The sequence below is a fragment of the Pagrus major genome, chromosome 8 (genome assembly GCF_040436345.1).
Source record: "Pagrus major chromosome 8, Pma_NU_1.0".
Taxonomy (NCBI): domain Eukaryota; kingdom Metazoa; phylum Chordata; class Actinopteri; order Spariformes; family Sparidae; genus Pagrus; species Pagrus major.
In genome coordinates this window covers 23,040,594-23,059,412 of record NC_133222.1, presented here as the reverse complement: position 1 = coordinate 23,059,412, position 18,819 = coordinate 23,040,594, and the positions used below count along the sequence as shown (strand labels likewise).

Below are 18,819 nucleotides of genomic sequence, written 5' to 3'. Positions count from 1 at the left end.
TTGATATCAAACTAAATTAAGTGTAAAATTAAGCATTTTGAAAAAATATTTTCAGTAAGTGAATGTGTAAAAAAAGCAAAGCAAAACAAAGGTCAAGGTGTACCTGCCCAACAACACTGCAGGGACATAACAATGTCCCCAGAATAGAGAGGTACTGGGAACAACAGATCCATAGCCCACTGCATGATACTAAATCTTTTTATATATATACTTCTGCCTTACACATTTTAGCATTAAAATGTAAATTAAAGTTTCTTTTTTAAATCAGCAGAATCATTAAGTCAAATAGAAATAAAAAAAAGTATATATTGGCTTTGTATGGGGCCCCTTAGTGATTGTGGGCCCTGGATCTCGGTTACTGTCAAAACACGATGTCCAAGCAAGGACATTCATTACAAAAAAAATATTAAACAGTTTGAGCAACAGTGTTTTAATTCTTACGAATTAAAAACTCTGCCATGTGCATAAATTAATTGTCGAAATTTGGCATCGAACGGTAGGACAAATGAAGACTAATCTATTGTTTCCTGCTCTGACATCACTGCAGCCAAATGATACCCTAATAAAGAGTTAATTTATTTGATGATTTCTAGTTTATTCTTCCATTAAAGGCCAAAGATCTAAAGCTGAATGATTAGTTAGTCAGTGAGTGCTGACTTGCTGTAGGTCAGCCTTACTGTCTATATTTTATGGCCAACTTATTTTATATCTGCTCTGCTTGGTGCTCAGAGATCATGTGCAGGCGTAAGCTGCATCAGTGCTGTATGAAAACAGATTCAAACTTATCACAGCAGTCACAGGCGAGCCATGGGTGCCACTTGTCTGTTAGAGGGCTGGTGTTAATAATTGCATCACGTACTATGAAACATATTTTACTTCTGCCAAATCTATAATTACCATTATGAGAAATCTGTCTGCGACCGTCACTTGCAGATATTATGGTTCTCTCACTGATCCTCTGTTCTTTAATAATACAGTATATCAGAGTTTAGGTATGGTTGCTGCACAGGGTTGAATGCTGATTAGTGAAGCAACCAGGGGATAAATAGATTCAACATTTACCTCGAATTATTCCCTCCTAATGCGTTTCAACAGCTCGAGTTAACAGTTCTCCGGGAAATGTGATTTAATGCTTTTGCTTGGCGGTGAATAACAAGTGTGTGGCAGTAATACACAATGAAGGTAATTGTTGGAAGGTAACTCTGAAAATGAAAGTGCACGATCATTTTTGTGGCTTATTGATCGTACATGGTGTAATTATGACAAATGAGGGTCATCTGAGGTTAGACAGAGGCAAAAGTGGAAACGCAGTCACAGTCTTTATGAGTTCCCACCAGAATAGTAAATTAGCAGAGACATCAAGGTTGTATTCATAAAGCCCCAAAGTGCCGATCAAAGATCACTGAGCCGTGCACACCTTCATTAATGTCACATTGACATCACTTTGATTTACTTTGTGTCACTGTTGGCTAAATATCTACATCATAACTTACACTAATTCAACAATGTATTTAAACTTAGGGCTGCAAGTAACAATTATTTCACTATCATTAAATCTAACAAAGATCTTTTTAATGAACAATTGATGTCAGACAATTGTAAAAGAAGAAAAAAGCCTCAATATTTATATCACAGTATATTTTAGGCCATGTTAGCGTTGTGGCTCACCGCCATTGTATGTAAAAACAGTGGACAGAGTCACCATGTTGTCATGGTGGGTTATGAAAGAGCCAAGCTCAAAGTTGTGGTTCCGGCTGTTGCCGTCTGGGCTAATCAGTAATTGACCAAGACGGGTGCCCCAGAAGCTCAGTTGGTAGAGCCACGTCCTGTGTACAGAGGCTTTGTCCTCACTGCAGCGACCCAGGGTTCGAGTCCAGCCTGTGGACCTTTGTTGCATGTCACCCCCCTTCTCTCTCATCTCATTTCCTGTTATCTCTCAATTCTGTCCTATCAATAAAGTCATGAAAAGGCAAAAAAAATACATACTTTTTTTTTATATATAAAAAAACGTGCCAAGATGTGGAGCTTGGGTGAGATATTTTAAAATAGCCTTCATACGGATGAACTGACTCACATGAGTGCATCATTAGTGATGAAGACTCTTGACTTTTCCTTTTATCCAACAATTTTGTTTCCTTAATAATGAGCATTACAGCTGATTGGGATAGTAAACAAGCCAACACCACTCCGTAAACTGCATAATGTTCCAAAAAGTAACAATACAATGTCGGTGTTGAAATCGGAAAATTCCCGTTTTCATTTCTACATGTGGTTAACAATTATGTACAACACACTAATCTTATCAATTGTCAACATGGGGTTTTAGACAGGTATTCAAATACCATTTGATTATTTCAGCATCAGTCTGTTTTCCACTGAGGATCTTCTAACCGTCCTCCAGTCAGACAGAGCCCAGCAGCTCTCATATGAAGGTTTTTAATAGACAGAAGGCAGACAGCTCTCCTGTTGCTCAGGCAGTCGGCTACATTTGAGTAAAAACATGTTTCACAGCGTGGACCAGACGTCTGAAAATTAATTAGGTAACTGGAGTTGCGCTTGATGTAATGGCTGGATTTTTTATATATATGGAGGTAATCTCACATGTACGTGTAACACAATAAGGTGCTCTTCAAATACCCCCAACTCCAGCTTTAAATGAGCCCATCTTTCTTCCAGGTCAACTGCAAACTGTGGCTCATTAAAGGAAAACAGAGTGACTGGAGAATCCAGGCTGATGGTAATAATGAATAGAAAGGGGAAGGCAGCAGCCGTAGCCTGCAGGCAGGATTACAGCACAGAGGAATCACAACGAGGAAATGAAGATGTTCGCTGTTCCACTGTGGGCAGCCTGTGTGAATGTGTGTGTGTGTGTGTGTGTGCCGACTGAATCTGTCTGTCTACCTGTATGTGTGCAAGGCATATATGAAATCACTCGAGAAAAGGAAGAAAGAAAGAAAGAATCCCATATCTTAACAAAGACTACCATATCTGTGGGTTGATAATCTAAGTGCATTCTGGTTTTTATTTTTTGTTATGAAGCCTAGAGGCCTCTCACATCATCTGGGAGCATAAGCTAACTGTTTCCGTAGCAAAACAAACATAACAAATCTGTGTTTAGTTATGGAACAAAATGTAGGGATAGTATGTATCAGATTGAAATTATGGGAAATATTGATTTTGATCAAAGAAGAAGAAGTAAAAAACAGCTGCACCTGTGTAGAGCCACAGTGTAGCCTAGAGAACCGAACATGTCAACGCCAGTGTGGACTTATTTGCAACACATGTTCTACAAGTGTCACGGCCGGCTCAAAGCCATGACAAATAATGGGAGAAGACACAAGAAGTTAAAGCAAGGAAATCATAATTTATTGGAACTAACTCAAAACCAACATATCAAGGTGGAAACAGAAGCAAACAAACACAATAAGGAGCGTGGAGAGCAGAGCACAGAATTTCTCCTTTGTCCTCTCTCTCTCCTCCAGAGCTAGTGAGGTGTGCTCTTATAGTACTGGGAACACCGGGTCCAGGTGTTCCCAGCAACTAATGATGCCCCAAGCCCTCCTGCTGTGGCATTCTGACGTTTTCAGAAAATGAAAAGAAGAAATTTTAAGTTTGATGAGCTTGAAATAAATTAATTTGTATATTTATGTTAATTTAATGAGAAATAATGGATTGATTCCACTGAATTCCTGTAAGAATTTTTTTCAGTATATCTACAGGAAAGTAAAACAGATTTCAGAAAATCCAGGTTAAAAAATGTGTGGTGTGTTTTCTCAGCCTTTTATTCCATCACACCGTCATAGTTCTTAGAGGAACATTCTGGGTTTGTTTATTTATTTATTTATTTATTTATTTATTCATGGTCACATTAGCATCAGAGCTCTAGGAATGGCATTGTTGGGCTGTCAGTAAGCCAGTTGTTCCAAAGCTACCTGCTGAATGGTATTTGGGTTTCTTTGGTGATTACTGTTCTACTGTAAGCACAGCATCCACACTGCACGAGCATGCTGACATTAGCATTTAGCTCAAAGCAGCGCTGTGTGAAAGAACAGCCTCATAGAGCTGCTAGCCTGGCAGTGAACTCTTGTTTTCATATATTTTTGCCCCTTTTTCTCTTCAGTCCCCTCTTTTTCTGCTGTTTTGAATTCATTTTCATGTAAATTTGTGCTCACCAGGTTACCCCATGATATAAAAATCTCCTTCATAGCCTAAAGAAAGATGGCCTTCTGCAGATTTGCTGTCTTTAATGATTCAGAGACTTAAAAGTCTCACTTGATGTTTGATACTTCCATGGTTTTTTTTAGCGTGGGTTTCATTTTTGTAGATTTGTAGTTTTCTTTAATTCCTATTATGTCTTACTGTGGGCAAGGGAGCGAGGAGTCATGAGACATGATTTAAACATGACTGCACTATATGGCCAAAACTATGCAGGAACCTAAGCATTACACATATCTTATTGATGAACACATCATTCCAAAACCAGGAGCATTCATCTGCTGCTCCAGCCTCCACTCATCTGGTTTTGGGCTTTGCTCCAGATTTACAAACCTGGATGCAGGGATTCGCTGCCTTTCATCTACAAGAGCATTAGTGAGGTCAGCCACTGATTTTGGCTCACAGTTTCCATTCATATTCATTCCAAAGGTGCTGGATGGGTTGAAGTCAGGGCTCGGTGCAGGCTCGTCAAGTTTTTCCACAACAAACTGTTTAGCTTTGTGCATCGAGGTCACTATCACACTGAGAAACAAAAGAGATGACAAGGAAGGTGGAAGCACATTGTCAGGTGCTGTATTTCACTTTCACAAAGTTGGGAGGCTTGTCAGAGACACATTTAGAAAAAAAAAAAAACTGGTACAGCGGAGGCAGAGATATCCTGACTTTTAAGATTAATTTAATTATTATACAACACAAGATTGTATATTAAAAAAATGTATTGTACTTTACTAAGCTACACACACAAAACAAAAAGAATACAGACTTATCAATAAATAATTATAACTATTCATGGTGGAGTGTTGAGGATGAGTTCAGGAGTCTCACAGCCTGAGGAATGAAGCTGCTCTGTAGTCTGGTGCTACGGCCGCGGATACTTCTGTATCTTTTGTCAGATGGCAGCAGGGTGAACAGACTGTGGCTGGGGTGGGCGTTGTCTTTTAGTATCCTTTGGGCTCTGTGCAGACACCTCACTTCACCGATGTCACTGATTCTCAGTGAATGGGTATCAATGATGTTCTTGGTGGTTTTAATCACAGAGACGTGGAGTCTTTCTGTCATGGGACTTGCACAAACCATGCCAGTTTGTGATGTTTCCAGTCACCGTGCTTTCTATTGTTTTCTTAGTGATAACTCAGATGATATCGCCAGGGTTATTTAGAATTTAGAAAGCTCCATCTGAAGGCACTGAAGGAGTTAAACTTAGTAAAAGTTGTATTCCCCATGACAAGTGAACAGCATTTCATGTGACAAATCCAACACATTCTCATACACACATCTATCACCATTTCCAAACAACAGGACTACTGCAGCATGCCAGCGAAAGACGTACCAGACCTTCGTCTTATGCTTCCACTTTGGATAGGTTTACGCAAGAAACCTCCTTGGTTAGGTTTAGGCAAGAAAACTCCTTGGTTAGGTTTAGAAAAACAACATGATTTGGCTTAAAATAACAGTGTTACATATGTAGCTTCAGTTACGAATGAAACGTGAGTTAAAATAACTTAAAGTTGACTTTCTCTTTTACAATAGACGTGAACAGCGGCCTGCTGGGTGAAAGCCCTGTGCTTGGTTCTTCTGATCCCCTCTTTCTGTGGGCTTTCTCACCTTTTATACTACTTTGACTTCCTCCTTTGCTGCCTTAATAATTAATATGGCCACTAGAGGCTGCCGCCGAACAAGAAACTTAAATATATGTTAATATAATAAGCTCCTGTCACAGTCGACCCAAATGGTTGTGTGTTTGAGGGCAGGCTGATAAAATCATCAGAGAAGTACACGTACTTTTGGCCATAAAGTGTATCCTACATCTAGACTTTGCACAGCTGTACCTCCTTGTTCAGCCCATTCCTGTAGAGTCTGGTCAGCACTACACCCTTGCTGCTACACTGCTCCCTGCTGCTCAGCCTCCATCTACAGTAGCATTTCTGATTTATGTAAATTCAGCATTTTTGTCCATTCAGTTTGGGCTCATGCTTACTTAATTGTTCTGTGTCCCAGGGTCTGCCGAGGGATTCAAGAAATGTGAATATGTACAGTATTATTGCTGCAACATATGGATAATGCCTTAATGAGCGTCCAAACTGAAATGAAATGTGTCAGTAAAATGTTATTAGAAAGATGGTTTATTCTCGCTCTAAATCAGCAACTTTGAATGGGGTTTTTGATGTCAATAATGCTAAATTGAGCACACACGCAATCAGAGCACATTTCCTCAGTGCTGTTGAACTGAGGGACTTTCTGCTTCGTCGATAAGATCGATGCTGTTACAGGCTTCAGCAAGTTTGCATTAACATCCACTTGTGTTCGTGTTTGTTTGTGTGTCATTCTCCTTCCAGTGGAGCTGAAAGAGCACCTGCAGAGCTTTGTGGACGAGACCAACGCCCAGCACGGCCCGGGCTTCGTCAAGGTAGTCCGCCATGACAAGCAGGAAGGACTGATCAGGTCCAGAGTGAGCGGATGGAGGGCCGCGACCGCTCCCGTCGTCGCTCTGTTCGATGCACATGTGGAGTTCAACACCGGATGGTGAGCAGCTGGCTTCACTTCATACTGTGTACTGTGACTACAGCACTGTCTACAGAAAGACGACAAGTCTACACAACCAGAAACCTTTCTTTCTTTTATTAATTTATTTAAAGGGACTGTGTACATCAAGCATAAATGTCAATATTTGATTTAAGATTATTTTGTCATTATGCTTGTATAATCAAATGTCTGTTTCTAATTCCCTAAACTACAGACACACAGACACCCCCCCAAAACTATACAGAATAATTGATAAATAATAAAGAAAGAAGCTATTCTGTAGTCTGGTGGTACGGCAGTGGATACTTCTGTGTATTTTGTCAGACGGCATCAGGGTGAACGGACTGATTTTAGCTTCAAGCAAACATGCAGTCCCTTTGCAGCTACAAGCGGAGTAATAGCAAAGTAACAAACAGTACAGAGTAAAAATAACACCTCAGGTTATACAAAAAAGAAAATATAAAACACACAGTACAAAACTACAGACAGAAGTACATCACAAATGTATGCTTTTTGCAGAGCTGAGCAGCTTTAACAGAATTTTTGAAGTTGGGTTTGAAAGCGCTGATAGAAGTGCAGCCTCCTCACATTGTCGGGCAGGATGTTTTTTTATTGATTCATAGCTGCAGCTGCTGTGGAGAGTGATATGGTATGAGCTGGTGTTGAGGATATTCTGGAAGGATCTCATAAAATCTGCTGAGTGAGCGTACATAAAATCATGTAGTGGAGGAGAGGTCAAACCATTTCAAATGTTATAAACCAGGCACAAGTTATAAATAATCCAAAATTCTCAAACTAAGGAAAGTGTATTTCTCCAGTACCCTGCAGATGGAAATGCATGGAGTTTTTAGGGTTAGTTTGTAGAAGGACTTAAGAGGTCCAATCCAAGACCCCAACTCTTTTCCTCTGTGCCATAAACTTTGCTGTTGTCCAAAAACTAATAAAAAATGCATTAATGGTTCACACCCTTGACGATGACGTGCCCCTTTATTACCAAGGACACACTGTAGTTTGCTTGACTAAGTCACACATACATACACCCACCTGCGCAATCCTACGGACACTGGTATTGATTTCAAGGTAGGAAAATCAGAGAGTAGTTAGAGTTATATGTTGGTTTTGTTTTTTACATGTGATTCATTGACAATGTCAGAAATATAGAATATTGACTAGGGGTGTAAATCGCAAATTTCATCACGATACGGTATTAAATTGATTCTTTGGACAACGATAAGATATTTGCTGATATCACACAATCTGCCACTATACGATTTTGATTGGATTCGATACAGGGGCCTGTGATCGATGTGAGATGATATCATATGCCCATTTAACACAGTTACATTTATATCAACTCAGAAAAAGCAGCTAAAATATGATTTGACAATTTTATTACTGAACTCTTCAGTGGAAATATTGTTTTATCAATGGTTCAACATTTAAATGGAAAACAATCTGCGCATGGACGGAAACGGTGACAGAGAATTTCAAAAATAAAGGCGTATCTTCACGATGGCGGCGATACGAATCGATGTTTTCACCTTGCATTTCCGGATCGATGTATCGTTATACCCCTAATATTGACTGCCCTAACATTAAAAAGAATACTCCCCACCCCTCTTCTTTTTCTTCTTCAGCTGATGGTAATGTTAATACTCTAGAGGTGTGTGTGTGCCCTTTTGAACCAAGTAAACCACATCTCCACACTACAGAGCGTTGGAAGTTGTGCACTGCTGCAGGTGTCCTTTCCTCCCAGTCTTGTCGCTGCTGTAATGATAGAGCCTGCTGCTGTAAACGCTGGGCCAAAGAAAAACAGAATACAAAAATGAGATATTGAACATTAGCATTTATTCAGCAGCCACTTTGTTTGAAAGGTTGCTGATTAAATCAGAAAAGAGGCATCATTTCTCTGTGTGGACATTTATTTTTCCTCAGGACACATCAGTTCATCAGGCAGAACAATAGTGCAGAATTTGAACAGTGAATGGCACAAAACAGTCTATTTATAAGCTGGTTCATGAAGGGATCATTCAATTCTCCCAGTCTTTTGAGCACTATTGAGAAGTGATGAAGCTGTAACCCATTTTCCTGTATATTCACTGTTCAGACAGGTGCACACGCTCAGCTCCGGAGAGCCACAGACGCAGCTGTGATATATTTATTAGTATTTTGGGTCACAGAGTAAGTTGATTATGTGAGAGCCTGGCGATGCAGTGATTTAATTCCTGACTTCCTGTTGTGCAAAAGAGAAGTCGGGTGGTTTAGGTATTTGTTAAGTAGTTGAGGTTGTTGTGGTCCAGGAAGGCCTAATTAAACCTGCAGTCTTGTGGTTGTTCTCTTTGACTGTTTACCTTTGGGCAACAATCTGCCTCAGAAAAACACTCCAGATCCAAGTGTGATAGATGTTCATTAAACTGAGATTCTGGACATACATTTAGCCACTTTAACAACATTTAACAAATGTTAATTGACAAGGGATATTTATACTGCTGCTAGAAATGAGAACCCAAATATCTTTTATCTTGACCTCAAGCCATATTAAGCCTGACTTTGTTTTGTTTTCAAGTCTTGTGCTCATTTAAGTTGACATTATAGATCAAATAGTCTTTTTTGTGTGTTTCCTGCACAATTTGTTAGCTGTCTGGTTATTAGGAGAGAATTAGCAAGCGTATCTGGATCAAGTATAGTGAAGTCATTGCAGTATTGTTATTCATTGCAAATATTTCTCACGTGTTAGGAATTATAAATAAGAACAGAGTGGTTTAACAGTTCATTGAGCAGGTTTGCACAATACGTCCAGGTCTCATCTGCTGTTATTCTGCTCCATGGGCTCTTCAGCTACTTTGCCTTGGAGCAGGCTCAGGTGTGTCATTCAGAAAATGAAGCAGAGAGAAAAACACCATAATAACTTGATTACAATATAATCATTCATAATCATAAATCATGAATCATAACCATTCATTGTCACTTAAAAATCAACTATTATCTAAAGGGTTTTCACTTTGTTTGTGGCATCAGTCGCTAAAATAATAATTCACAACATAACAACATGCACATCATGCTACACAGCAACATCCATAATAACAAAAATAATAACCAGAACAGTTTCTTTCATCAGAATGGATGTTGTGTCGAACAGGCTGCTCTTATCTTTGATGAATTTACTGTTTCGCTGTACTCTGAAGAGTAATGGCTGTTCAAAATTACGGTGGACAGTCCAATCTTCTGTGGAGTGCTGCAACAGGGACAACACACTGTGACTCGTGTAGCTTAATCAATCCTGGACTCACTGAGATGTCTATGTTTATGTTTATGCCAGTTTTCACCTTCTCCTTCTTTTTCTCAGACTGAGACAGGTTTGCACACCACACCAGTCACATCGCCGGTCAACATGTTCAAGTTCAGACCAATGACTACTCAAAAGTCATTACTTCATTGTTATATGAGTACTCAGTACTCATGGGTCAGACCAAATCCATCTTCGAATTCAACCTTTGAGCTCAAATACACACCTGTAGTTTTATGACTCCATCAACATGTGGACCAGGGCCGTAAAGTACTACTGCTTTTGGCCCCTTTGCTCAGACCATGCCTATTTTCGAACTTTGAAAACTTCATTTTGATCTCAACTAATGCACTGACAGATAAACACCTGGCCAAACTCATAACCTCTTCTGTGGTTCCCGCTCCAAACGGTGTCTCCAGGAACACATTTTGCCATGATGGCACACGCACAGTCACACAAAATCACAAGCTGAAAACAATACCAGCCAATGCTGTCGTGGCTGGTAAAAAGTGCATATGTCTTAATTTAGTGCAAGTTTCTCACACACACTGACTACAACTTGTACATGTCCATGTGTGCCGTCATTCTAATGTAAAATAGCCACAAGAAAGCAGAACAGTTCTGGAGTTAAATTGTTTCAATGAGGGATACAACTATGGCTCACCAAAATTTTGTTGGTGATGTTGTTTTCACTCTCATCAATCTAGATTGGCATCAGAAACATGTAGAGAACACAAGCAGCAATTCCCAGTTCTTGCAGTGGAATCTCATATCGGATCTCTGTCGACGTCGCAGCCCTGACTTTGTATTAACATTTCAGAGGGGGAGCACTTCAGCTACATTTTGGCCTATGGCATAACCCCATAGCCTATACACACATAGGAGCTCTACGGTATGTACGACAAAGCCCCTTCATGCCTAAGTCCATACCCCTTGATGCCACCAGGCACATCTCTGTTACCTGGCATGTGTGCCACTGTTGTTTCTTTCAAATATTCAAATCCCACTGGCGGCATTTCAGAAGCGGAGCGTCATGCCTGTCTGATGTTGTTGACTTGCCAAGACTTGGCATTTGATCATTATCAATATTTCCATTTGTTGTGCAGAAGATCAGTACTGGATGCACTTAGCCATTCCGCTGTCTGGCTACTTGACAGCTCTGTTTAGTTTGACGTGGCTGCGGTCTGCTTCCGTCAAAAATGACTCGGTGCGTATTCTCCGAGGAGCAGCCAGTGGAAGCATGAGCGTTGTCTAGAACAGCTGCGATCTGCTCAGGTGATCACATCGTGGCTAAGACAGGTGTTAGTCTTGCGTTAATGGTAGCTAACTTCGGCTTGAACTTACACAAAGAGATATATACTTGATATTATTCCTTTTCTCTGACTCAGGGTTTGATGGCAATTAAGCATGTTTCCAAACTATTGGATTGTTTTAAGGTGGAAGAATATTGCAGGTAACCTGAAGTTTATATTTAGCAAAGGTTACTATTTTATCTTTCACATCCTTCCACCATGCATAAGCCAGCTTAGACCAGCGCTTTCATATTTGGACTACATATTTCCTCTTTACAGGAGATTGAGATAATTAGTTTGGCGTTTCTTGTTGCATTCACTTGCATTTTAATGAGGGAATGTTAAGTCATTTTGTAGCTCTCAATCCTCACCTCCATATTAATACCAATCATGTGTCATTTCTACCATACTTGTCAAGACAAGTGCGTTGACACCCAGTATTAATGTTTCCTAATCATTCCGCTAAGTACTGTATGTAGTGGGAGCAGTAGCTAATTGCAGAGCTCATTAGCATAGCCGGTAACGTTAAATCTGTCACGGCGATGAGACTGAGGGTCATAACACATTATGATAACTTCTCCTCTGACACAAATCAACTGCTGTTTGCTTTTAAACACACGTTTTATGTCAGTCTCTCTGAGCTGCAGACACTTCATCACTTCAGGGTCCCTTCTTTAAAAACACTCCGATACAACAGCTCTGCTCTGCACCTGTTAATCATTTTTGACAGCTTGAAAAATCTCTCTCTCACACACACACACACACACACACGCACACACACACACTGCATTAAGTTGGTTCGAAAATAACCTTCATTGCTGCTGTTTTCCAGATTAGGCAAGAGACACTTACAAGGTTCTTAACCCCCCTACTCCTCCACACACTCCAACCCATCTTCCTCTGTTTCTCTCTCATTCTCTCTCTCCACACACACACACACACACACACACACACACACACACACACACACACACACACACACACACACACACAAACCCACCACATAAACCTCCCACATATTGCCACAGAGGGGGTATTGGTCTATGACTAATGAATTCATTCTTGGCAGAGATACAAAAGAGCTCAGCTGGAGATAAACACTTTTTTCCCCCTCTACTTTCTACCCTCTCTTCAAACACACGCACACATTTGCAACATTTTTATGGTCTTGGTCTTGGGGCTACATTGCTGTGACAAGTTGATGTTGTGTTTGTGCCAGTGTTATTACCATTCGCTGTAACACGTCTAATTTCACACTTAGTAATCAACAAATTGTGTACATGCCTCTCAATCCCCTGTTTTCGTTTTTCTTTCTTCTTCTCTCCCTTTCTTTTGTCTTCCTTCACTAACACTCTCCTCTTAATCCTCCTGCCTCTGTTTGCCTTCCTCTGCTCTGAAACTCACCCACCCTGTGTGATATTTTGTAGAAATTAAGAAATGACTGTATAATTACCAACGAAAAGGCTGACTCCTTGATCTACATAATTGTCTCCACCATACATTGCAATTATCTGCAATGTTGGCTATTTTGAGTCAAAAACAAGTAATTATAGGGTGTTTTATGTTTCAGAGCCTGACTGTTATCATAATAATCCTCAATCATCTCCGCCTACAGTATAAGTGCTAGTCATCTCTACGTAAATGGAGAACACCTAAATAGTGTAACAAAATTGTTGCCTACAAAACTTTTTCAGTCTCATCTCTCATGATTCTCTTCTTGTCCATTTAGCCGACATAGCAACTGCAAACAAGCGCAGAGGCAAGCAATACTTCAAATGATAGTAGCAAAATCCTCTTTTTCAAAATATATTTGACATTTTTAGGATCAGCCAGTAGCAGCAAATAAAACAGCAGGTCGCAGGACGATTAACGCTGCACTCAAAAATACTTTGATTGTCACATTTAATGAAAAGACGATGCTAAAGGTGTTGCTTTTGGAAGTGCAGGAAGAACCTCCCAGCCAGTCCAGACATTGTGCTAAATGCTAAGGTTTGCCAAACTAACATCATGAATGTATTGTTTATGTTAAAGTGATAGGTCGGATACCTTTAAATGTGGGGTTGTATGAGGTGCTTATCCCTAGTCAGTGTATTTCCTGCAGTAGATGACCGTCAGCTCTCCCTCTGTGTGGAGAAGCAGCATGTAGCATCGACAGGGAAGCAGAGTATTGTACTGCTAAATGGTACTGTAAGCAAAACGTATTTTAGCCACCTAAAAGAAGGCACACCTAAAAGATGATATATCCGTGTACGCTATATTTTGAACATTTTTGGCTTTTTACGTTTGACACCATATTCCCTCATCAATACAACATCTGTATTCCAATGCACAAATGCAGCTGTGCCTGCCCGGCACTGTATTACGTGGCTGTATGACGGCAATGTAAACCACTAAAAATGTTCAAAATATAATGTACACATTAACGGCTATATATTTTTTTAGGTGGCTAAAATGTGTCTTGCCTACGGTACCGTTTAGCAGTACAATGTTCTGCTTCCCTCTTCTGCTGCTTCTCCATATAGTGGGAGAGCTGACGGTCATCTACTGCAGGTAATACACTGACTAGGGATAAATACCTCATACAACCCCACATCAAACGACCCCAACTATCACTTTGACTTCATTTTTGTGTGAAAGGGAGAGAGTTGAACTAGGCCAGGTGGTTCTGGGGAGCAGCTCTGTTGGGTGCTGTTATAAGGCCAAAAAAGCACCCTGGCTGTGAAAAGCACCATTGTGTAGATAATAACTGCAAGACCTTAGACCTTAGTTTGGTTTGGGCATGAGAAGTACAATTGGTTAGGGAAAGCCAATCAGTGGCCTACTGAGAGAGCTCCAGCTAGATATAGTGGGGTCTGTGAGCGTGACTGGCCGGCTGGCTAGCAACCAACTACGCAGGTGCTAGCAATGTTGGCATGTTTCTCTGCTACAGGAACAAAAAACGTGACTTGCTGTGGCTGAGTCGCTCTCCACCCAGGCCTGTTGAGTTTGTAGTGCCAGTTAGCGTCATAGCTAGATAAACATTAGCATTTAGCAGATGCCTGGAAGGGTATGTCCAATCAGAGGAAGAGTAGGGGTGTGCCCAGTGAGTCACCTTAGTCCCTCCCGTATGATACCTGCCAAGCACCAAGCTAATAAGCAACTAGCTGATGAACACAGGTGAGCATTTAGCAGATAAAGAGCTACAGTATTTACTCAGGAGTGGGTGGAGACCAAATCAAAGCTTAAACAAGAGTGCATTGGACTTGCGTTCAAGTGGCCAGAGACATGTCTCTAAATAAATGCTAATGTTGGTCTAACCCTGTTGCAACACTGGATAAGTAAGTAAGTAAGTAGGCAACTAATTAGCATAACAACTTTATATGTCAATGTTGTGCTTACTACTTGTTATGCATGACAAGAGTGGTCCGAAAATCAATTAATGCAGGATAAATTGACAGAAACTTTGTTGTGACCACACGGATGAATCAAACCTGGACAGTTGCTGCTAGGTTCTGATTTTAACCACCAAGGAAATAGGGCACCTCACACTGGAATGACTTATCCAATTGTCCATTCTGCCTGAAATCTGTATCAGTTTTGAATTACCGATACCAACTCTGACATTTAGCGAGACCTCCCACCATGTGGTTCAGATCACCCATCACACTTCAGTTTTAAGCTGTGAGAAAAAATGATTTGCTCTCGGTTGGACGTCTCACGGTGTGAACTCTTTAAACATTACCTTGACTAGTCGAGGATTCTTTGATGTGGAGGTTACACTAATTGGGTGGCAACCTAGTTTTAGTTTTTCCGCCAGTTTCTGGGTGGTCTCACTGTTTGTATTTATTTATGTATTTCCGTGTTGATGTGTGTTTATAGAACTGCGCAAAGTAAGCCAGAGGCAAGGTTCACCTTCTAACGAACAATCAGTGTGCAGGATAAAAGAGTCCGTCCTCCTCTCTGATGTTGCCGCTTTGTGATGTGATTATCATATAGCTCTGCGGGGCTGAACAGATAAAACATGAATGATGGCGAGGTACGCTGCCTCGTTTGTGTTTTATATCTCATGGGAAAGTCAAGTTTAGTTTGCATTTTAACGACTGCCTTTGGCAGATTTTCCACAGATAAAGAATGTAAAGATTTTATCTTTTTCTCACCAGTCGGCCATCATGTCTCCTCTAGATCAGTCGTATCATTTTGAACCAGATGAATAGTTTTTTCATCAGACAGCAAGGTCTGACATTTTGATTCATGTGCACTTATTCTGTCACAAATCCTGAACCTTTGTCATACTATAAAGTTCCTGAAACTGTATTTTCTCGTTTAGTTTTTGCATGAGTAACAGGGATCAGACATGACCGCACTAGTTTTAGCTAAAGTCATTTCACATGAGAGATTCCTTTATTTTTGTTTTTTTTCCTCTCTCTTCTTCTCTTCTATTCTAAATTTACAAAGGGCCAGTTATAAAGCACGTTCCTGGGTTTTAGTATACATATTCATATACATGAAAATACGTCCAATATACTGTTTAGAAAGACTAAATTCCAGGGTTTGTTTTATTTGTATTTTTTCATTATAACATACAGTACATTCATGTTTACCAGGGATGAGAGTAAGATCACACATACTGTATATGATGTTAGAAAGTGCGAACAGTAACACAATAAAAGATATCCATCTTCCACAAGCAGCCAAAACCACAGCATGCATGAAGTCATTGTCAAGTAGTGTTAAGCCCATTGGTGAAATGTAAGTAATGTAAGTACATTCACTAAAGTACTATACATTACATTTATTTAACAACTTCCGTTACTAGTTATTTTGCAGATTGCACACTGCATCAGAGCCAAAGCTGTAACTTAATTTATTTTATCAGCAGTCCGATTGAAAATGAGGATTGCCATAATCATAAAAATGCAGAACAAAGCCGAATATAGGATCTGATAATGGACCTGTCCGATTATCAGATCCTACATTCACGCATGTAAATGCACTGTATGTATGATGTACTTTTACTTGTGCTGTTGGTATGTAAGTACATTAATTGCCAGAAAACTACTTCTGTTCTTAAGTACACTTAAGATCATATACTTGAAGACTCTTACTTAAGTACTATTCGTATGGGTGACTTTCACATTAACCAGTACTAAGTAATATTTCAACACTTTTTTTTCTTCGCTTAGTTTAGCTTAGTAAGTTTAGTTTAGTTTCTTTACTCAGTTTAACTTTGGGGTACTTTTTTCATTACTTGTTTAGTCTGATCTTAGTTTTGTTGGTGGGATCAGATTCCCGCCTGTCAGACTGTGTTGAGGGCTGAGACCAATCAGGATTAATTTGAGCTCAAATCTTTCCCCTTTTCTCACTTTGAGCTCCTGAAAACTCCTGAACCGAGCGCTTGTGTTACTATAATGACTGGCGGCTGTGAGTAGTCAGGTCATTAGTGGCAACTACAGTGTTTTTAATACGGTGATTTTGATATTTATTGCTTTTTTTTACTGTTTTGAGCATAACATAAAACATTGTTAATGTCAATGTCATAGATTTTTTTTTTTGATCTTCAAGGTAACCAACCCTTTGGGAAACCAGATTATCGATTAATATTCAAAGGGTTAAATGAGTAAACTCTAATTAGATAAAATGTGAATGAAATTAAAAAAAAAATGATTCTGCTAAGTTGGTAGCATTTAATGTTGTAGAGAGGGCTTTTAGGAAGATCGTGTTTGAGAAATGATTTTTATACAAGCAGGAAGTCTCTGAAGTATTTTAGCTGTCCTGAAAATCAGTGGCTGCATCAGCGTGGTTCATGTGGTAGATGAAGTAACTCTGAAGCACCCAACACTCAGATCCTAAGCTCAAACAAACTGCATATCTGCTTGCGTCTAGCTGTTATCTGTGGTTCACCGTCAAACCACCTGCTCCATCTCTTTGACATGAAGTGCTCCTCTCCGCTGGTCACCCCCGCCTGCGGCAACACCTCTGAATCAGCACCACCCCTGTGATTACTGCCCAGGCTTCCAACAAGCCTCTGAGATCTTCAGAGCCGTCGGACGAGCAAGGCCATCATCACAGCCACACCCCCGCAGTCTTTGCCTTCAACGTCCACTGAATCCGATATTACCTGATCAAGGGCTGTGTTCAGTTCCAGAGGGGGCTCTCTATTTGCCCTCTCAACTCCTCATGCTTGGGCCAACCTCGCTCTTGTCAGTAGTGAATTCTAACACAGAAACCACTTTCCCTGCTTTCTCTCAAATTAAATTCAAAACCCTGGGAATGGCTTACAAGGCTAAGCAGGGTACACTCGGATATCTCCAGGACTTTCCATGCCAGCCAGTCTCTGTACTTCTGCTCTGCCTCCCCTGAGGAGCCCTGGCAAACACTCTGTCAGACCTTGATTCAGCTCCATCCTGACTCCTCACTGGTGGATTGACCTTCCTAATCCAGTCAGGAGAGCAGACTCACTCACTGGCTTCCAGTATGGGCTGAAAATCCTTTGTACTTTCTCAGTTTATTTCCTCTGTTTTTCTGCCTTGTCTTCATTTTATTTATTAATTTTTAAGTGATCTTTCTCATTGTTTGCACTGTTTGATTTTATTTTTGCCTTTTTGTATGCTTGTTTGTGATGTTAAAACTTTTGTGATGAAAGAAGCTGAAAAGATATTTCTTTTTTTAAGATTTCTGCATTAAAAAAATACTTTTTTTACTTACTTACATTATCCCAAACAATGTTTAAACCCAAAGAAATCTGTGAGTTTACTCAAAGAAAGTGTCTCTAGTCTCTTGGCGAAAGAGACTAAAATTAACGTGAAGAAAACTTTAACGCATCACCTTGTCAGTGAGCATTTGTGCCTATATCATGTCAGACTTTCATCAGCAATGGTGGAGGGTTCATGGTGTGTTCACCAACCGGCAAGGCTTTACTCAATTAAGTTGGACCTCGGGATCATTTGTATTTATTACTTGTGCAAATGTTTATTCACCCCTAACAGCCAGATTACTTAATTTTGCATTAGCTGTAAGCTAGCAAGTAATCGTACTCACTGAGAGTGAGTGTGTGTGAACTCAGCACTCACCAGAGACTCCAGTTTTCTCTCTTTCCTTTTCCCCCTTAACGTTATGTTCATGAAGTAAAGTACATTTCCCCTCCAGCTCCAGTCAGCAGTCAACATTACAGTTGAAAAAACACCAAACAATGGAGGTCACCTGCAGATTGCTATTGGTTGGTCAGGTTGGTAACACGGGTGAAGATAAATCAACCTTTTAATCCCAGGAAGTTCAAAAGTCATCTCTGAGCTCTCCTCCTGTCGGTAAACTGCTCCGGATCAGAGCAAAATCTGATGCGACTGAGTGTTTACTCGTCCAGAAGGTCTGGCTCTGCACCTTACTCTCTCCTCTTCTCTTAGCAGCAACCCAACAACCCAGCAAGCCAACACTCAGCATTTTTGTCTGAAACTATCACCATGAAAACAGATACACAACCACCATCATATCTCCTGCTTTTGCCAACCTACGCATCCAATGGACTCA

The 18,819-nt window shown here is 40.2% G+C and overlaps 1 protein-coding gene across 1 annotated transcript in view; it reads left to right on the top strand.

The window, feature by feature from the left end:
* Positions 1-18,819, top strand: part of galnt18a (UDP-N-acetyl-alpha-D-galactosamine:polypeptide N-acetylgalactosaminyltransferase 18a) — a 173,507-nt gene that overhangs the window by 99,303 nt on the left and 55,385 nt on the right. The window contains exon 4 of the mRNA XM_073472461.1: positions 6,552-6,738. Coding sequence (XP_073328562.1) covers positions 6,552-6,738 — 187 coding nt within the window. The remainder of the gene's footprint in view (positions 1-6,551; positions 6,739-18,819) is intronic.